Here is a 17,945-nt window from a genome sequence, read left to right on the forward strand (position 1 = left end):
TTTTATCTTGGAATAAATTTCATATGACAAAAAATGTAGGAGATATGGTCTAGGAAACCCTAGGTTTGACCAGTTGACTTTTCTAGTTAGCCTCCTTGAACCAACTTGCAAACTTGAAGTTACTTTTCTCTTTGGGGCTCATGGAGGATCATATATGTATAATATGGAGTAAAATGGAGTATCCCTTTATGATATTTGATCAAATGTTGAAGAAATTGGCTGAGGAAGGCACACAAGATACCTAGATGAATTAGGGCTTCCTTGACAAACAAGCTTCAATCTCTTGATGGATTCTTGATAAAAATGACAAATAAAGAACATGGGGATCCATATATGATGCTTAGGATAATTTGAACCTTTCTTTGATTGATCTCTTGCACTGAGGGTCTCAAACCCTATATATGAGATTGATGAGGCACAGATGGATGCACACACTACCTACAAAAGAAACAAAGCTACACTAGACATATTTTTGGTATTTTGGTTAGTAAACAAAGGAAAATAAAGTATGATACAATCACAAATGCTTGGTGATCTCTCCCAATGCAAACCCAATAAATAAGGGGTAAGGAGGATACCAAGGTGTGATCCCAAAGCCAATGCAACTGATGAGATGGCATGAGTGATCTTAGGGGTCAAAATTAGGGTCTTACAAGGTATTAGTGTTATTTCAAGCGGTGTACAATCTAGGAGGACAAATGTGGATTTTTCTATGGATGTCGTAAGCCATCTACTATGGCCTATGAATCTGTTATGTTCCATGTTGATTGAACCTGAGTAGCGCATCGGAAAATGGTATATGGAATAGCTCAGTAAGGTTTTCGTGAAGAATCTGAATATGGAAGTTCCTAAGAATGGATGTAAGATACTTCTGCACCATGTGGGTGATATCTTATTGGAGTTGTGCAGAGGAAGTGAAGCATCAAGTGTGTGCGTGCTTTAGAATGTAGTAGTAAGCTAAGTGAAGTCTATTAATATTATTAGTATCCAGATTGTAAGGTATATCACAAATGTTGGAGAATTCATAGAAGAAGGGTTATCGGTAGCACCAATAAGTAAGGGATCAGTGCTCAATAATGAAAAGATGTGAGAGTGGTGATTGTCCAACCAGAGGGAAGTGCAATGATTTTTGGAGCTTTATTAATTATGTGTAATGAAGTAAAGATCACAAACTTCGGGAAAATGCATGACCACCAATTCAGAGTGGCACATTAGAAGAAATTGGTTGTAAAAAAGTTGGGAGTTAGTCAAGGATTGGAAATGGAAGGATGGTTGGACCAAGAAGGACTCGAGAAGTCGTGAAAGAGTGAAAACGGCCAATAAGGAGAAGTTGGAAGTTCAAGTATGTTAGGAAGTTGTACAACAGGAAAAGATTCACAACCAGGAAAAGTCGAATATTAGCTAGAGTAAGAGATGCAAGAAGTGTTTTCACCCTTATTCTGATGAAATTCGAGGACAAATTTCAATTTAAGGGGGGGTGTAATACCCCATATTCTTTTAAATGCTAATTTTCTTACTAAGTGGGACAAATTGAGTAATTAGTAAGCTAAGAAGAGATTAAGTTCTTAATCAAATATCTTAATCCTTACTAACTAGTTAGTAAGGAAAGGCAAATTGGTAATTGTGAAGAGTGACATTTCGAAGATTATGAAAGTTTGGAAATGGTATAATGGACAATACTCAAATTGGATCCAGTAAATTATAATGAATTAGTTTAAGCCTGGGATCATAGTCAGGTGAAAGTGATTATTAAAGATGCAATTAAGTTATGATGAATAACTTAGGTTGTGATGCTCGAATCTGAAAAGTACATCGGTGTGTATTGATGAACTAGTAGTCACTTGAGATGAATCGTTCCATATACGAGAGTCTCTGAATGGAATAGATAGTGAATGATAGTCTAGTTGTGAGTTAATGGGTTTTGTATGGAAAGACATTATGATAATGTGATAGATGAGAATAATCACATGGTAATTGATGAGTATAATCACTTAGTGATTGGTGAGAATAATCACATATTAGGAAATAATCCATATTTGTGCTTATCCAGAGTCTGACTCCTATGTAAAGTAGTCACTAGGATAGATAAATCATAGAGATTGAACCTCATAGTGGGTTAGAGTCCCATAGAGGAGTGAACCTCATACTGGGTTAAATTACCATAAAGTAGCAAACCTCGCAATGGGTTAGAGTCCTATGGAGGAATGAATTTTGTAGTGAGTTAGAGTCCCATAGACGAGTTAACCTTGTAATGGGTTAAACTCCTATAGAGCAGTATACCTCGTAGTGGGTTAGAGTGCCATAGAGGAGTGAACCTCATAATGGGTTAGAGTCTCATAGAGGAGTGAATATCGTTATGGGTTAGAGTCTCATAGAGGTTAACCTCACATTGGGTTAGAGTCTCATAGAGGAGTGAACGTCATAGTGGGTTAGAGTCCCATAGATGGGTGAACCTCATAATCGTTTAGAGTCCCATGGAGAAGCAAACCTCTGAGTGGGAAATATGACTGACGTGACAAAGATTTATGAATTATGTCCATAGTTCTGGACGTGGGATCAGTCGAGGAAAGATACTTTGTTGTTTGTAGTCTCGAGTAGTGATTTAATGGGTTATTTGGACCTGATTTACTATGTTTCCATTCAAAGTGAAATCCCATAGATATCAATCTTTTATTCTATCGTGTGAATGTATACACGTAGGATAAAGTTTAATAATTTGAGTTAGAGTATCATATATTAACCCTTTAGAGCCGAGTGGATCTATAAGATAGGAGAACCCACTAAGATTATTATTTCATCTTAATTATATTGTTAAATTTGCATGTATCTCAAGGCAGGAAAAAGGCAAAGGTAAAGCCAAATGAAGATGTTTCAATGATTTTGATGTTTCTCAATAGTTTTAGTTGTATATTTCTATTTATCTTAGCATTTTGTTTAGGAAATCATGTATACCATGTGCCATATCATGTACCTTGAGTATTTAGACACACACACACACACACACACACACACAGACACACACACACACACACACACACATATATATATATATATATATATATATATATATATATATATATATATATATATATATATATATATATATATATATATATATATATATATATATATATATATATATATATATGATGTCGTTAGGCACTTATGTTGAATCAATGCCAATTAACAATATGTATGATATTATTTTAGATGTATATTATATATGGGTGTTACAAAAGGTGTACCTAAGAGAATTGGAATTAGAGAGTCTTTCTCCATCTCGATAATAACTAAATAGGTGAGTATGAAAAAGCGAACAATTCTTTTTGGTACATCCTCTAATATTTCTACTGGGTATTTTATAGACCTATCGGCTAATTGTAAATATGTATTAGTGGACTTCATCTCATGGTCTTAAATCTAAATTAGAACTACTCACATATGTTTAAGATAAGAGCAGACATGAATATTGATAAAAGCATAAATATAAAATGAGGTAAAAGAAGATGAAATATAAAGAAAAGATTGAAATAGAACCTAAATAGAAGTTACAACATTACATTCTCTAATAGAGACTTTTTTTACTGAAATTGGAAATGCAGAGAAACATAAACTTAAATGTAGAAATTTAGAATGCGTAAAAAATGTGTAAGAGCTATTTTGAAGATTACATAGCATTATATAGCTCTAGACTCCTAAAGAGGTAAACAATATGCATTAAGAGGGGATTAAATCCAAATTAAAACAATCTGAGAAGTGGAAAGGGAAAAAACTGAAAAGTCAAAACGTAGAAAAATCAAGGGTCATTGGGGCCACTCCAGGTCGTAATGTCACTTGGTTTGTACTATTAACTTTACTTCATTGTGTATTCTTCATGATTTCTTCATGCAGTGTTTTCCAGTTCATCTCATATCCACTTGGTGGGGTATTTGTATCATCAAAGCTCTTGAAATAAAGAGAAAATTAGAAAATATATAGAAGTAAAATAGAAATAAAATGGAACAAAGGTAGGTGATATGCAGTAAATTAAAAAGCTTAAAAATAATAAAAATACAATTGATCAATATCCTTGACAACCAAATCATGAAGTCCTTCGAGAAAATCTTGAAATTAGACAACTAAACAGAACTAGAGTTCAAAATGTGCACATCAAACATGTGGATATTATGCTTAATTATCACCACGCTCGGGGTGGGGTGAAGTTTAAATTGTTCGTTCTAACCCTTAAAGGATTCATCATGATGTGGTTCAAGACCCTGCCTGACAGTCACATAAAATCATGTAAAGAAATATTTGACTCTTTTACCGCTCAATTCACATCCTAGAAAGGAAAACCCATGACAATAGTCATCTTTAATAGAATCCAACAAAAGAAAAGGGACACCCCTAAGATAATTCATAAACTAGTTCACCAAGGTAATCGTAGAGGTAATGGATGAATGATGGGTTGGAATGTTGGATATTCAAGAAATGATTAAAAGTGATTGTATGTCTCACGAGAATTTTGGACTGGAAGGAGCTAAGAGTTTAAACAAAATCCTAATCAGAGTCTAATCATACATTAACTATGAGGAAGAACTCCTGACCGAGGAGGTGGAAAAGGCTAAGGATCAGGGATCACAAGGAACAATCGACTAGCACAATGAGACCACCGTCGATGCTAAGACGAGGGAGATAGAGGCCCTTATGCAAGATTTTTATCTTATACCCCCTAAATAAATCAAGGGAAAATATCTTGTAATAGTCTGCCAACACTGACTTTAAGGAAGTAGGGATAAGAAACCCTTACCTAGTAAAGGAATCAATTATGACTAATAATACAAGGCTATGTTGTTTCCGTAAGTCGGGGACACAAAATAGATGAATTCGTGCATTTGAAAGAAAAAATCGAGGAGTTAATTAAGAATGGAAGATTAACTTGGTATACCCAAGAGGATGGTCAGAAAGATGATTTGGAAGAATGAAAGAATACAGAGGCGAGGTGAATCACCAAGAAAGAAGTTATCCCCTTGTCGAGAGAAGGTGTCCCCTAAAAAGACAATCGAATCTTTGAATAATACCAAAGGAAAGAAGGACATAAGTGATGAAGGGGAAGGAGATCAGAGAGAAAAACATCAATACATAGTGTCCATCACAAAAGGCATCCCCGACCAAAGAACCCATCTAAAGGGACAATCAAAAAAAGGATTGTCAACATAATGACAGTGAGTATACAGGGAAGGACGATCCTCGAGGAGAATACATGAATGAGCGATTATCATCTCATCATAAATTTTATATTTAAATAACTACTTATACACATCGTAGCTTACAATGTATTGTGCACTCTAATTGACATCATTGCATATTATGAATGCATCACTAAATCATAACGAATCATATTCATTTATTTAATCTCTCACTTACTTGTTCTTGTGTGTGGCCATGTAGGTTCTCGTAATATTGACAATAATAATAAATTACGTATTTAATATTGTATCCCATCAAGCAATATTGTTCATACATCACTACTACCCAAATAACAATTTAATGTCATGTGATTTGACATGACTTTTATGTGATTATAATCACGTGTATTCATAATTTTACCCTTATATTTATACTTGATACAAGAAATAGTTTGTGTCACCCCTATATAGTCTAATATTATGTTTTTTGATATCAACTATATATCTATTAAAATAAACTATCACCAAACTTCATAATATATCTTTTTTTTTAAATTATACTAGCAAAAAGACATATCTGTAATTAACAAATGCTAAAAAAAAATTGAAACTACCTCCTTTTTCCACTTCATTCATTTCCCTTTTTTTACTTTTAACTTTCTCACTCTTCATTTTCTTCTCCTAATTCTGATTTCAAATTTTCCCCTTTTTATCACACTTTCTCACTTTTATTTTAATTTTTTCTCACTCCATTTTCTTTTTCCTATTTTATTTTTTTGAATATAAATAATAAAATTTGAACCTCTTTTTAGTTTAATGAAGAAGAACACATAAAAATGTTGAGTTTTTAAAACACAAAATTTATCTAAAATAACAATATATATATATATATATATATATATATATATATATATATATATATATATATATATATATATATATATATATATATATATATATATATATGTATATATATATATATATATATATATATATATATATATATATATAATATTCATAATTTATATGATTAGTGTTCGTTTTATAATTAAGTAACTCATTTGAAATTGACATGTATATCTAAATATATTTTATACTGCATCAAATTGAATAACATTCAATAAACATGCACACAACTAACTTTCCATTTCACGGGTCAATATCAGGACAATATCTATTTTATTTTAATCAACCATTGTCTTTATTTGATAGACAAAAAATTTATTTTTAAATTTGATTTTTTTCTCCATCTCGCAGGTCTCTTCTTTTATATGATTATTTAACACAATTGAGTTTATATGATCATTATTCATTTCACAATTAAGTAACACATTATAAATTGACATGTATATCTAAAAATATTTTATATTGTATCAAATTGAATATCACTCAATAATAGTGTAAACCACTAACTTTCTATTTCACGGGTCACTATCAGGACAATATCTATTTTATTTTAACCAACAATTGTCTTTAATTGAGAGATAAATTCATTATTTTCAAATGTAAAAATATTCTTTTTTTCATTTCAAATTTATATGTGTATCTAAGTATATTTTATATCATATTAAATAAATTTACCTATGCGGACGCACAAGTATTTTGCTAGTTATAATATTATAATTGACTTATTTCAGCTTAGTCATGTATTTTACATTCATACTCGATCAAAGAGTCCCTATATATTACTCCCACATATATATATATATGAGGGAAAATTTTCATCTAAATGATTCATGTCTCTCCACATGGTTCCTTGAGTACCAAGTTAACCAACTTTATAACCATTCTGTTATATATAATATTTGACTATACTAAAATGATAAACTCGTCATATAGAGACGATAGTATTTTCACGTCAAAATCAACATACATTATTATCACTATAACAGTATCTAATAACACTTGTATAATATATTACTCCCTCCATTCTCTTTTAAAAACAGCTTTTAACTTTTAGATTTATTAAATAATTGATGTATTTGATCTATATATATAGTTTAAATATATTATTTATTTAATAAATCTAAAGTCAAAATTTACTTATAAAAATGAATAAAAGGAGTATGTAATAATATCACTCTGGATCAATTAAATATAAATATTACTCTTTATATTTATATCTTTGATCTTAATATTTATATCTTTAATGGACTTAATAAAATGTACAACTCATTAGGAGTCATTCATAAGTATTGAATAAAAATTAAACATAATTAATGATAAATAAATAATTAACTACATTTGTCGGGGGTTGGACTGAGCACACTCTATATCAAGTCTCATCCAAACTGGACACTAAAGTTTTTTGACACATATCATTTAGTCACCAGCTAAGCCTTCCAATCTCTTTAAAGTTAGGTTAGGTATGGATGACCCTCTCATTCATAATTACAACCATAGTCTGAAACTCTAACAGTTCCATCCATCCAACTATTTAAAATCTCTTGCAATGCTTGCTGATAGTAATTTGAAGTCAATACCATTACTACAAGTTCATTCATTAAATTTAAAAGTAAAAGAAAAAAAACTCTTGAGGTATATCCTTATGAAATGTAAAGGTTATGATGACTTCTCCCAAGGTGTTAGTATCATGAAAAACAAAATGTGCTACACACTTTATTCATAACTTATGCTTAACTTATCTACATAAATTCATGACTACATGAATAAGATGGGCACGTGCACATTCTCAAGGCCCCTACTGAATCATTTTAGTGGACCCCACAACACTTAACACAAATTGATTTGAGTATTTTACACATATGCTGCATGTTCTTTACCTATTATCACATGCTTTCTGATCCATTCCATCCCATATTAACCAACCTTTGAAATCACCAAAACACCCTCCACAAACTTCAAATTCTTTAACACTTTAGAGGGCAAAGAATCTCTTGTTTTTTTACCTGACATGGTGACCCTTACATTTAGTGCAGAAAAACAAAAAAACTGATCTAACAGTGAGTTTATGCTGTCAAATAGTTTTATATATTTTCAATAATGCGACCTTCAACTACCATATAGTAATGAAAGCAACCACTCAAGAGATCTAAATAAAATCATGTTGCTACAATTCATGTTAGTTTTATAGCACTTGAGAAAGAGATGGGAAAAAAAGGTAAATGGCTTAAGAATTTCTTGACAGGGAAAAGAGAGAAAGATAAAGAGAAAGAGAAATCTACAATAAACCAGAATTTTTCTAATGGACCAGAAAATCCAACTACTCCAATTTCTAGTTCAGGTTCTACAAAGGAGAAAAAGAGATGGAGTTTTAGAAGATCGTCCGCAACGGCCACGCCCACGGTTTCTAAGGAGTTGAATAAATCTGAAGCTATTGCTTCAGTGACGGTACAAACTGTTACTGATATTCAGAATATTCAGAATATTCAGAATGAGCAGAGGAGTCATGCTATGGCTGTGGCTGTTGCTACTGCGGCGGCAGCTGATGCAGCAGTGGCTGCTGCACAGGCTGCAGCCGTTGTGATCCGATTGACTTCTGGTTCGAATGAGAGTTGGAGAAGTATCGAAGAGGCTGCTGCTGTTAGAATTCAATGCGTCTTTCGATCTCACTTGGTATGATGAACTATGATGTTAGTTTTCTCATAAATCAGCACTTTAGTCCTTAAAATTGTAGCTGTTGATCAATTTAGTTCTTTAAATTTGCTTGATATTAACGATTTCGAGGATCGATGTACTTATCGTATGAGAATGTTTTTGTGGCAGGCGAGAAAGGCATTGCGTGCTCTGAGAGGATTAGTGAAGTTGCAGGCACTGATAAGGGGTCATTTAGTGAGAAAACAGGCTAAGGAAACACTTAGATGTATGCAGGCTTTGGTGACAGCACAGGCTAGAGCTCGGGCTCAACGGATCCGAATGGCGTCGGAAGGAAGGCCTAATCCAAATCAATCAACTCCTAGAAATGTCATGGAAAATGACTTGTTCAGGCAAATATATAATGTCAGTTCCATAACTTTTACTAATTATCTTTTGAATTATAAGTAGCTAGCTATACATATATAGCACTGACGCTTCAACTTGAAGTCGTGTCTGTCTGATAAGTGTTGTGTTTGACACAAACACGACACAGATACTTGTGATTACATACAATCGCGTTCTTAGTGTGGCTAGTTTATCTAAAAAGGGAAGTTGTCTAATCATGAAAAGAAATGTGGTTTTGTGGATATAGGAAATGGACAGAGGTTTGGAAGACAACATCAAGATTGTGGAAATGGACTTTTGTGAATCAAAAGGCAACTCTACAAGCAGAAGCAGCAGCGTAAATCATCAATATTCCACAAATGGTTCATATTCGTACTCAAAAGAAGAAAACTACAAAGTATCACCAGCTCCATCAGCTGTAACAGAAATGAGTCCAAAAGCATGCAGTGGCCATTTCGAAGATTGCTTCAGTACAGCACAAAGCAGCCCTCATTACTATTCTGCTATATCGAAAAAAGACGATTCATCTTCAGACCATACTTTTTCATTCCCTAGTATGTCCTATGATTACCCTTTGTATCCAAGTTACATGGCTAATACAGAATCATCCAAGGCTAAAGCTAGATCACACAGTGCACCAAAACAAAGGCCGGATACATTTGAGAGGCAACTGAGCCGACGGAGAGTTTCGGTCGAGGGAAGAAATGTACCTAGGCCAGTGAGGATGCAAAGGTCATCTTCACATGTTGGTGCCACTGCTCAGAATTACCAATATCCATGGTCAATTAAGCTTGATAGATCAGCGGTTTCGCTCCAAGACAGCGAGTGTGGCTCGACAAGTACAATGCTTACGAATACCAATTACTGCAGATCTCTTGTTGCATATGATGTGAGTAGTACTACCAACTATTCTCATGGTACTAGTTTTTGTTTTTATCATACAAAACATTAAGAAAAAACTATATAGGATAAACCGTTAATTGCTTCGATACATTGTTTTGATTGCAGCCAGATGGAGATAGGAACTGAGTGTGTGCCTTGTGTTACACGTAATAGAAGAATCTTTGCAAGAACATTAAATATGTAAGAATTGAGGTTTTCAGGTTTCTGAGTTTTTCTTTTTCCTTTTAGATTTCAAAAGAAAAAGTAACGGTTCTGTCTTTATAATATAGAGTTGCTGTGTAGAGTTTCTTCTTCTATTGATTGTGTGTATTGTGGATTCTGTGTGAAACATTGTAATGGTTTTTGGTTTTGTATAAATGTTACCAAGATAAGATACATTGTCTAACAGCAATGTTTTACTAATGAGTTGTTTATTTTCTATGATCTATTTCTTTCATGTTTTACTTTAGTTTAATACTAGTTGACAAATATTCTTCAATGGAACTATGAAACTATGTGTTTCACTTTGTAGAGTCATATGATTGCATCTATTCTCAAGTGTTGTACTACTTATTACTGTATTATAAGTTTGAAGACATGAACACATTTTTGGGGCAGTATGACCAATTACAAAATACTAGAATGGCTAAATCCAATTAATGTGAATCCTGTCTTTTTCAACATTTAAATTTCATTATATAATTATAATATATAGAACTACTATGTTTCATACCCAAATGAGTTTCTCCTTCTAAAAATTGTTTTAAAGATGTATGTTTTCAAATTATTAGGAACATTTCAGAGATTTTTCATTAATACTAACAATTTTGACTTATAGTTTACGTGACAACGATGATTTCTAAATTTTTTGAGTTGTTCTTAATTTTTTTTTTTATTCATTTCTAAATAATTTGAGACGATTTATTAAACGGTAACAAACCTTCGTCCGTCTCATAATGAGATATATAGTTGATTAATTTTTAAAGATTAAAAAAAATAAAAAATAAAATAAATAATGATATTTTTACTAAAGTATCTCTAATAAAGTATTGAGAATGATAAAAGTAATATTAATAAGAGAGTAGAATTGGAAAATGTGCATTGAAAGTTGAAATGCATCATTCATTTTAGAACACTCTTTTATTCCAAATGGATCACTCGTTATGGAACGGAGAAAGTAGTTCTTAGTCGGGCTAAAGAATTAAAGAGTTTGTTAGCTATCAAGAAAAAATTTGATTTGACCCGTTCAAAAGGTGCCAATGATTCGACCTCGTTCTCGGGTCACTGGATTCTTTATATTTTTCAAAGTCAGGGACCTTGAATTTTGTGGGGATAACCACTCTGGGGACTAAGCACATCTCTACAGCATCGAGACCTAAGGCGTGAGATCATTTCATTGCCCTCAGCTTCTCTTCAATGACTTTAACCTTCTTTTCCACCTCGTTGGCCGGAGGACCAAAGGCATCATATGCGGAGGTAACTCTATGACTGAAAAATGCGTCTTGTTGGTCGTCTACTTCAATGACAGGGGGATTGAGGACATTTGAGGGACACCGCCAGGTGCACCTACTAGAATATGAACTAGAATATTGCCCTGAGGAGGCATTGGATTCTCCATGACAGGAGGGTTAGCATTAGGGATAGGAGTAGCGGCGTGAGCCTGCTGGTTCGTCTCTTCCTGCATTTTGGCCATCATTTCCTGACCTCGAGCGACTACTTGGATCGTTTCCATCAGTTGTCCCATTTAGAACCTTACTTGAGACACTTCCTCACGGATGATGGCTTGATTATGTTCTAGCTGGTCCACTACTACTTGTTGATTGCGACGAGTATTGTAATGGTGTCGGGAAGTCAGCTTGTACTGTAGGTTTCTGATCAAGAAAGGGGCGGATGATGAGTTTTTTGTCATTTTGTTTGAAAATGCAAATGATGCATGAATATTTTTATTTTATTTTATTAATGCAAAGCTCTTTAGTTATTCGTGTTTATTTTATTGCAAGAAATACTTAATGATTTATGGTTGCAATCAAGAATAAGGAAAACACACACATAGTGAAATCAACGGAGTTTCATTCATCCTTTGAAGGGAAATATTACAAGTACAAGTACAAGTACAAATGAAAATATCAAAGATACAAGTTGTTGAAACAAATAAAGAAAATTATATGTCAACCCTAAAGGTGACCCCTTGAGACTTGCGGATGTCGGTGATGAGATTTGCCATTGTTTTCTTGCAAATTTGACAAAATGGTAAACTTCTTCGGGGGTATTCTCCGGGCACATGATTAAATAAGACTTCAACTTATCAGGAAAGTCTTGCGTATTTGTTTCTTCACTCGTTGTAGAGGGTTTTGAGGTTATGGATGCTTTCATCCCTTTAAGTTATAATAGCTTTTGCCCCATGGCATCTCTCTTCCCAGTATTTGCAGTTGTTTTGCAATTCCACGTACGCTTGGTCATAGATTCCTATCTTCATATTTTTGATTTGCTCGCAAGCTCTTATGAGGTTGAACTTCTCGCGTAAGAGGCTCCGATGAATTTTCTCCCTCTCTAGTTGTTCCTATTGGTGTAAGCCCTAGAGGCCAATACTTTTGGTACTTGTATCGAATTATTTATTAATAATAAAAGGCTTTTTCTTTATTATGTTTGTCTAATAAAGTCCCTAGAATAGATAGTCCGTTTAATGTATCAAGTGTGACTTAATCATGAGATCACATTAAACATAAGAACATTATTCTTAAAGTATCCATAGTTGAGCTTTATTGTGAAGTGGGATAACATCAAAGCATTAAGCCTATTATGTATATAGACTGATAATCACATCTCATGGATCATGGATAAGGAGTTATCAAGTCTTAAACATAGGTATGAATATTAAGAGTAATACTTATACTGGATTGACCCGCTATGAGAATACTATATAGAATGTTATGCAAAGTGTCATAAGTTATTCTCATGGTGATAATGGTGTATACCACCCTTCGACCTGAAACCACTATGGATCCTAGATGTAGAGTCGAGTGCCTTATTGCTGATCAAACATTGTCCGTAACTGGATGACCATAAAGACAGTTGATGGGTACTCCACGAAGCATGCTAAGGGACATGAATGACCTAGATGGAATTTGCCCATCCTACGTAACAGGATAAATGTCTATGGGCCCAATATTGAACTGGACAAGGATGACACAGTATATGCCTTGTGTTCAATATAGACATAAGGGCAAAAGGGTAATTGTACACATAAGTATTATCACAAAAGGATTTGTCAGATCACATGACATTTTCGTGTCTTGGGTAGCAGTGATGTGTTGCTAGATACCGCTCACTGTTTATTATGTTAAATACGTGATTTAATATAATTGACAATACCGCGAAAACCTACAGGGTCACACACAAAAGGACGGATTGATGAGAGATAGAGTAACTAAGGAATATCGTAATGTACGGCGCACTTAAGTGAATTGTAGAACATCGTAAGGTACGGTGTACTTAAGTAGAATACGAAATATGGTAAGGTACCACGCGCTTAAGTGATTTTGGCATATTATAAGATATGGGTCACATACACTTGAGTGGGTTTTTTTAGCTTGCAGGCCACACAAGTGGTTCTATAAATAGAACCCTTGTGTAGAAGCATTCGTGCAGTTGCAATTTCGTTTCTCTCTCTCTCACACTCAAAGTCTTTATTCATAGTAGCTAGCACTGAGATTGAAGGAATTCGTTCGTGTGGACTGAGTAGAGGCGTTGTCATCGTTCAACGTTCATGATCGCTCCGTAGATCTTCATCAAAGGTTACAATCGCCATAAGAGGTAACGATTCTATCACTGATCATGCCCATTCGTAAGGATCACTAAAGGAGAAATTTTAAATTCCGTTGCATTTTGGATCGCTCTTCTCCTTCAGTGGTATCAGAGCCACTTACGAAACCATGCATCTGATAGCTGTTTATTTTCTGTATTTTCTGTATTAATATAATTAAAAGATAGAATGAATCAAAGAATAAACGAGTAATTAAATTTGGCATCATGTGTGTACGATTTGGATGATTGATGTTGATTATGCTTAGGAATCCGACATTAGTATGGTGAAGCAGCGATACATCGATCGTCCATAGGTTATGCAATTGAGATCGATCAAGTTATATATATGATATAAGTAATCCTGATGCAAAATATGGTATATATGATATACTGTTTCTGTTTCGTTCATTCAAACACTTAATGGTTGTTTTCCTTTGAGCGATCAATGGTCGTTTGCTTCTTGATCCGACATTAGTATGGTGAAGCAATGACGTGCTGATCAATCATACTGAATCAACAATCGAGGTATGTTTGACAGTCTAAAATTGGTGCATTAGGGTTAATGATGGCACAAGGGTTGTGTTGTCAAAGATTTATGCGATTAGGGTTGTGACTGCGCAAGAGTTGTGCTTTAAAGTATCAAGTCTTGATGCGAAAAACAACGTCGATTTCAAATGAATTGTTCAATAAAAATTTCAGTCAGGGGCGCTGCCCCCTTGACCCCCGTCTGCTGATCGGTCAGCGGAACCACTGTCTGCTGATCGGGCAGCAGAACCCCCGTCTACTGACGGGGCAGCGGACCCCCGACTAACTCTGCGTAGTGTGATCGGTCGCCAAAATTTAATTTGGTTTTAATTAATTAAAAGAATTAAAATTAATAATAATAATAATAATGTGTTTATTATTATTGTCTTGTGGTGATCGGTTATGGCCTTAGTTTTCCTTTTTGTTTTGGATTTTTAAAATACGACCTGCGTATCGTGCCTCTCTTTTAATCTCTTAATGTAACTTCTTTTCTCATCTCACTCCCTCGTATGTAAAACGAGTTTCTTTTATGTAATGTAATGTTATGAAGAAAGAGAAGAATTCAATATCAAAGGAGGACAACTTTGAAGATCTTGCTTGGAGAAGCTTAGATCGTTATTAGGTTAGCTTAGGTTCTCTCATTGACTTGGGAGAACAATTGCGCTAGGGGCCATAACTGTTTCATTATGTATGTTGATGCATGTGAATGTATGTTGATGCATGTGAGAGACAATTTATATGATAAATAAGCTGGTGAGATCAGAATAATTGCAAATTCCCTCAAATTAAATATTAAGTTTAAGCTTTCCAAGTTTTAGCACTCATCAAGACTAGTATCGAATAATGTAGGTTTCGCCTACGCGAGGTGCATGTTCTATATTAGTAAGGTGCGATGGGATAATTGTAATATCCAATTGCTAAAACAATGGGTCAAACTTAACTAAACAAATTATAATAAGATTATATATATTTAGAAGCAAGAGTTGGAAATGATCCATGTGATGGATTGGAATAAGGAGTTATTCACCCAACTAAAATATTCGAGAGTTGTATTAGATACACTTGGAAGGAGTTCCTACCTAAATAACCTAGTTTTGTGTAATCCGCCTATGCGGACTTAATACAAAGTGAAATGTGGATCTCGACCCACTAGGAAATCTTCCAACGGGATTTTCCGAATCAAATGGTGAGGGTCATTTGTTTTGAGTAAAATAGTAGGAGCATATTTAATTAAAGGCCTAATTAAATATGTTATTGATACTTATATTTTCATTATTTTCATGTAGATTACCATGACAACAAACACCTCTAACAACATTTTGCGATCAATCCTTGACAAGAAAAAATTGTCTAGGACAAATTTCCTGGATTGGCACCGAAATCTGAGGATTGTCCTCAAACATGATAGAAAGTTGTATGTCTTGGAGAAACTTGTTCCTGAAGAGGAACCTCCTAGTTCTGCACCTAAGGCGGAAAGAGATGCTTATAAGAAGCATGTCGATGATGTCAATGAAACTGCTTGTCTCATGCTAGCTACCATGAACTCAGAGTTGCAAAAGCAACATGAGAACATTGCAGCGTTCGATATGATCGAACATCTGAAGATGCTCTATAAAGAGCAAGCAAGGCATGAAAGATTTGAAGTTTCAAAAGCCCTTTTTCAAGGCAAGTTAGCTGAGGGAGCCCCTGTAGGTCCCCATGTGCTCAAGATTATTGGGTATATGGAAAACCTTGAGAGGTTGGGTTTTCCCCTCGGAAAGGAACTTGCGACTGATTTGATCTTGCAATCGTTGCCAAATAGATTCAGTCAATTTGTCCTAAATTTCAATATGAATGATATGAACAAATCTCTTCCTGAATTTCTAGCCATGTTAAGAACTGCTGAGCAGAATCTAAAGTCAAAAGGGAAGTCCATTTTGATGATCGGAAATGGAAAGAGACAGAACAAAAACCCACCAAGCAGGGTGATAAAGGGAAAGGCAAGGAAGTTGCCAAACACAAACCCATTGTTGCTGCTTTGAAGCCTAGTGGAGGCATAGCAAAGGAAGGCACCTACTTCCGTTGCGGTAAGACTGGACACTGGAAGAGAAACTGTCCAAAGTACCTGGAAGATAAGAAGAATGGAGTAGAGACTTCAACTTCAGGTATTTTTGTTATTGAACTTAATTTATCTACTTCTGCATCATGGGTATTAGATATTGGATGCGGTTCTCACATTTGTACCAATGTGCAGGGGCTAAAAAGGAGTAGACATTTGGCAAAATGTGAAGTTGACCTATGAGTTGACAATGGAGCAAAGGTTGTTGCTTTAGTCATAGGAACTTATGTATTGACTTTACCTAGTGGTTTAATAATTCAGTTAGAGAATTGTTATTATGTACCTACAATTAGCAGGAATATTATTTCCATTTCTTGTTTGGACAAGTTTGGTTTTTCATTTATAATAAAGAACAATTGTTGCTCAATTTATTTGAATGATATATTCTATGCTACTGCACAAATGAACAATGGACTATATGTCCTTGATCTTGAAATGTCTATTTATAACATAAATACTAAAAGGATGAAACCTAATGAGTTAAATCCAACTTACCTTTGGCATTGTCGATTAGGCCACATAAATGAGAAACGCATTTCCGAACTCCATAAAGATGGACTCTTGAACTCCTTTGATTATGAATCATATGAGACATGCAGATCTTGTTTAATTGGAAAGATGACAAAGTCTTCATTCACAGGAAAAGGTGAAAGAGCTAATGATCTTTTGGCCCTCACACATACTGATGTATGTGGACCACTGAACATACCAGCCAGAGGAGGTTTTTAGTACTTCATCACATTTACTGATGATTTCAGTACATATGGTTATGTGTATTTAATGAAACACAAATCAGAGTCCTTTGAAAAGTTCAAGGAATTCAAGAATGAAGTACAAGACCAACTAGGTAAGAATATTAAAACTCTTTGATCAAATCGAGGTGGTGAGTATTTAAGCCTAGAGTTTGATGACCATCTGAAAGAGTGTGGGATCCTATCCCAACTTACTCCTTCTGGAACACCCCGATGCAATGGTGTATCTGAGAGAAGAAATCGAACCCTGTTAGACATAGTCTGATCCATGATGAGTCACGCCAATATTCCAAACTCCTTTTGGGGACATGCACTATTGACAGCAACTTACACACTTAACCGTGTTCCATCCAAAAAGGTTGAGAAGACACCATATGAGATATGGAGTGGTAAGAAACCACATATGTCTTACATGAAGATTTGGGGTTGTGAAGTTTATGTGAAACGACAAATTTCAACTAAGCTTGAGCCCAAATCTGACAAATGCTTATTTATGGGGTATCCTAAAGAAACAAGAGGGTATTACTTCTACAATCCTTCTGAGGGCAAAGTGTTTGTCGCTCGAACTTGAGTTTTCCTAGAAAAGGATTTTATTTCCAAAGGAATAAGTGGGAGGAAAGTAGAGCTTGAAGAAGTTCAAGAATCACAAAGCATTGATACACCTATGGAGGAATTAGAGCAGGAAACACAAGTAGTTGTGGAAGAGCAACCTGCTCAAGTAGAACAAGATCAGCGTAGGTCAAGCAGGATACGTCACCTACCTAAGAGATATGG

At 34.5% G+C, this 17,945-nt stretch overlaps 1 protein-coding gene across 2 annotated transcripts; it reads left to right on the top strand.

The window, feature by feature from the left end:
• Positions 1-8,005: 8,005 nt before the first annotated feature.
• LOC127092092 (protein IQ-DOMAIN 19) lies at positions 8,006-10,438 on the top strand. Of its 2 annotated transcripts, none has more exons than XM_051030892.1 (4): positions 8,006-8,744; positions 8,895-9,128; positions 9,358-10,027; positions 10,119-10,438. In XM_051030892.1, the coding sequence occupies exons 1-4, from the start codon at positions 8,277-8,279 to the stop codon at positions 10,130-10,132; spliced, it is 1,386 nt and encodes a 461-aa protein (XP_050886849.1). In that variant the 5' UTR covers positions 8,006-8,276; the 3' UTR covers positions 10,133-10,438. The 2 variants fall into 2 exon arrangements, with proteins under 2 accessions (XP_050886849.1, XP_050886850.1); XM_051030893.1 differs by having other exon boundaries at positions 9,358-9,999.
• Positions 10,439-17,945: the final 7,507 nt, after the last annotated feature.

Source organism: Lathyrus oleraceus, chromosome 6, assembly GCF_024323335.1.
Source record: "Lathyrus oleraceus cultivar Zhongwan6 chromosome 6, CAAS_Psat_ZW6_1.0, whole genome shotgun sequence".
Taxonomy (NCBI): Eukaryota; Viridiplantae; Streptophyta; class Magnoliopsida; order Fabales; family Fabaceae; genus Lathyrus; species Lathyrus oleraceus.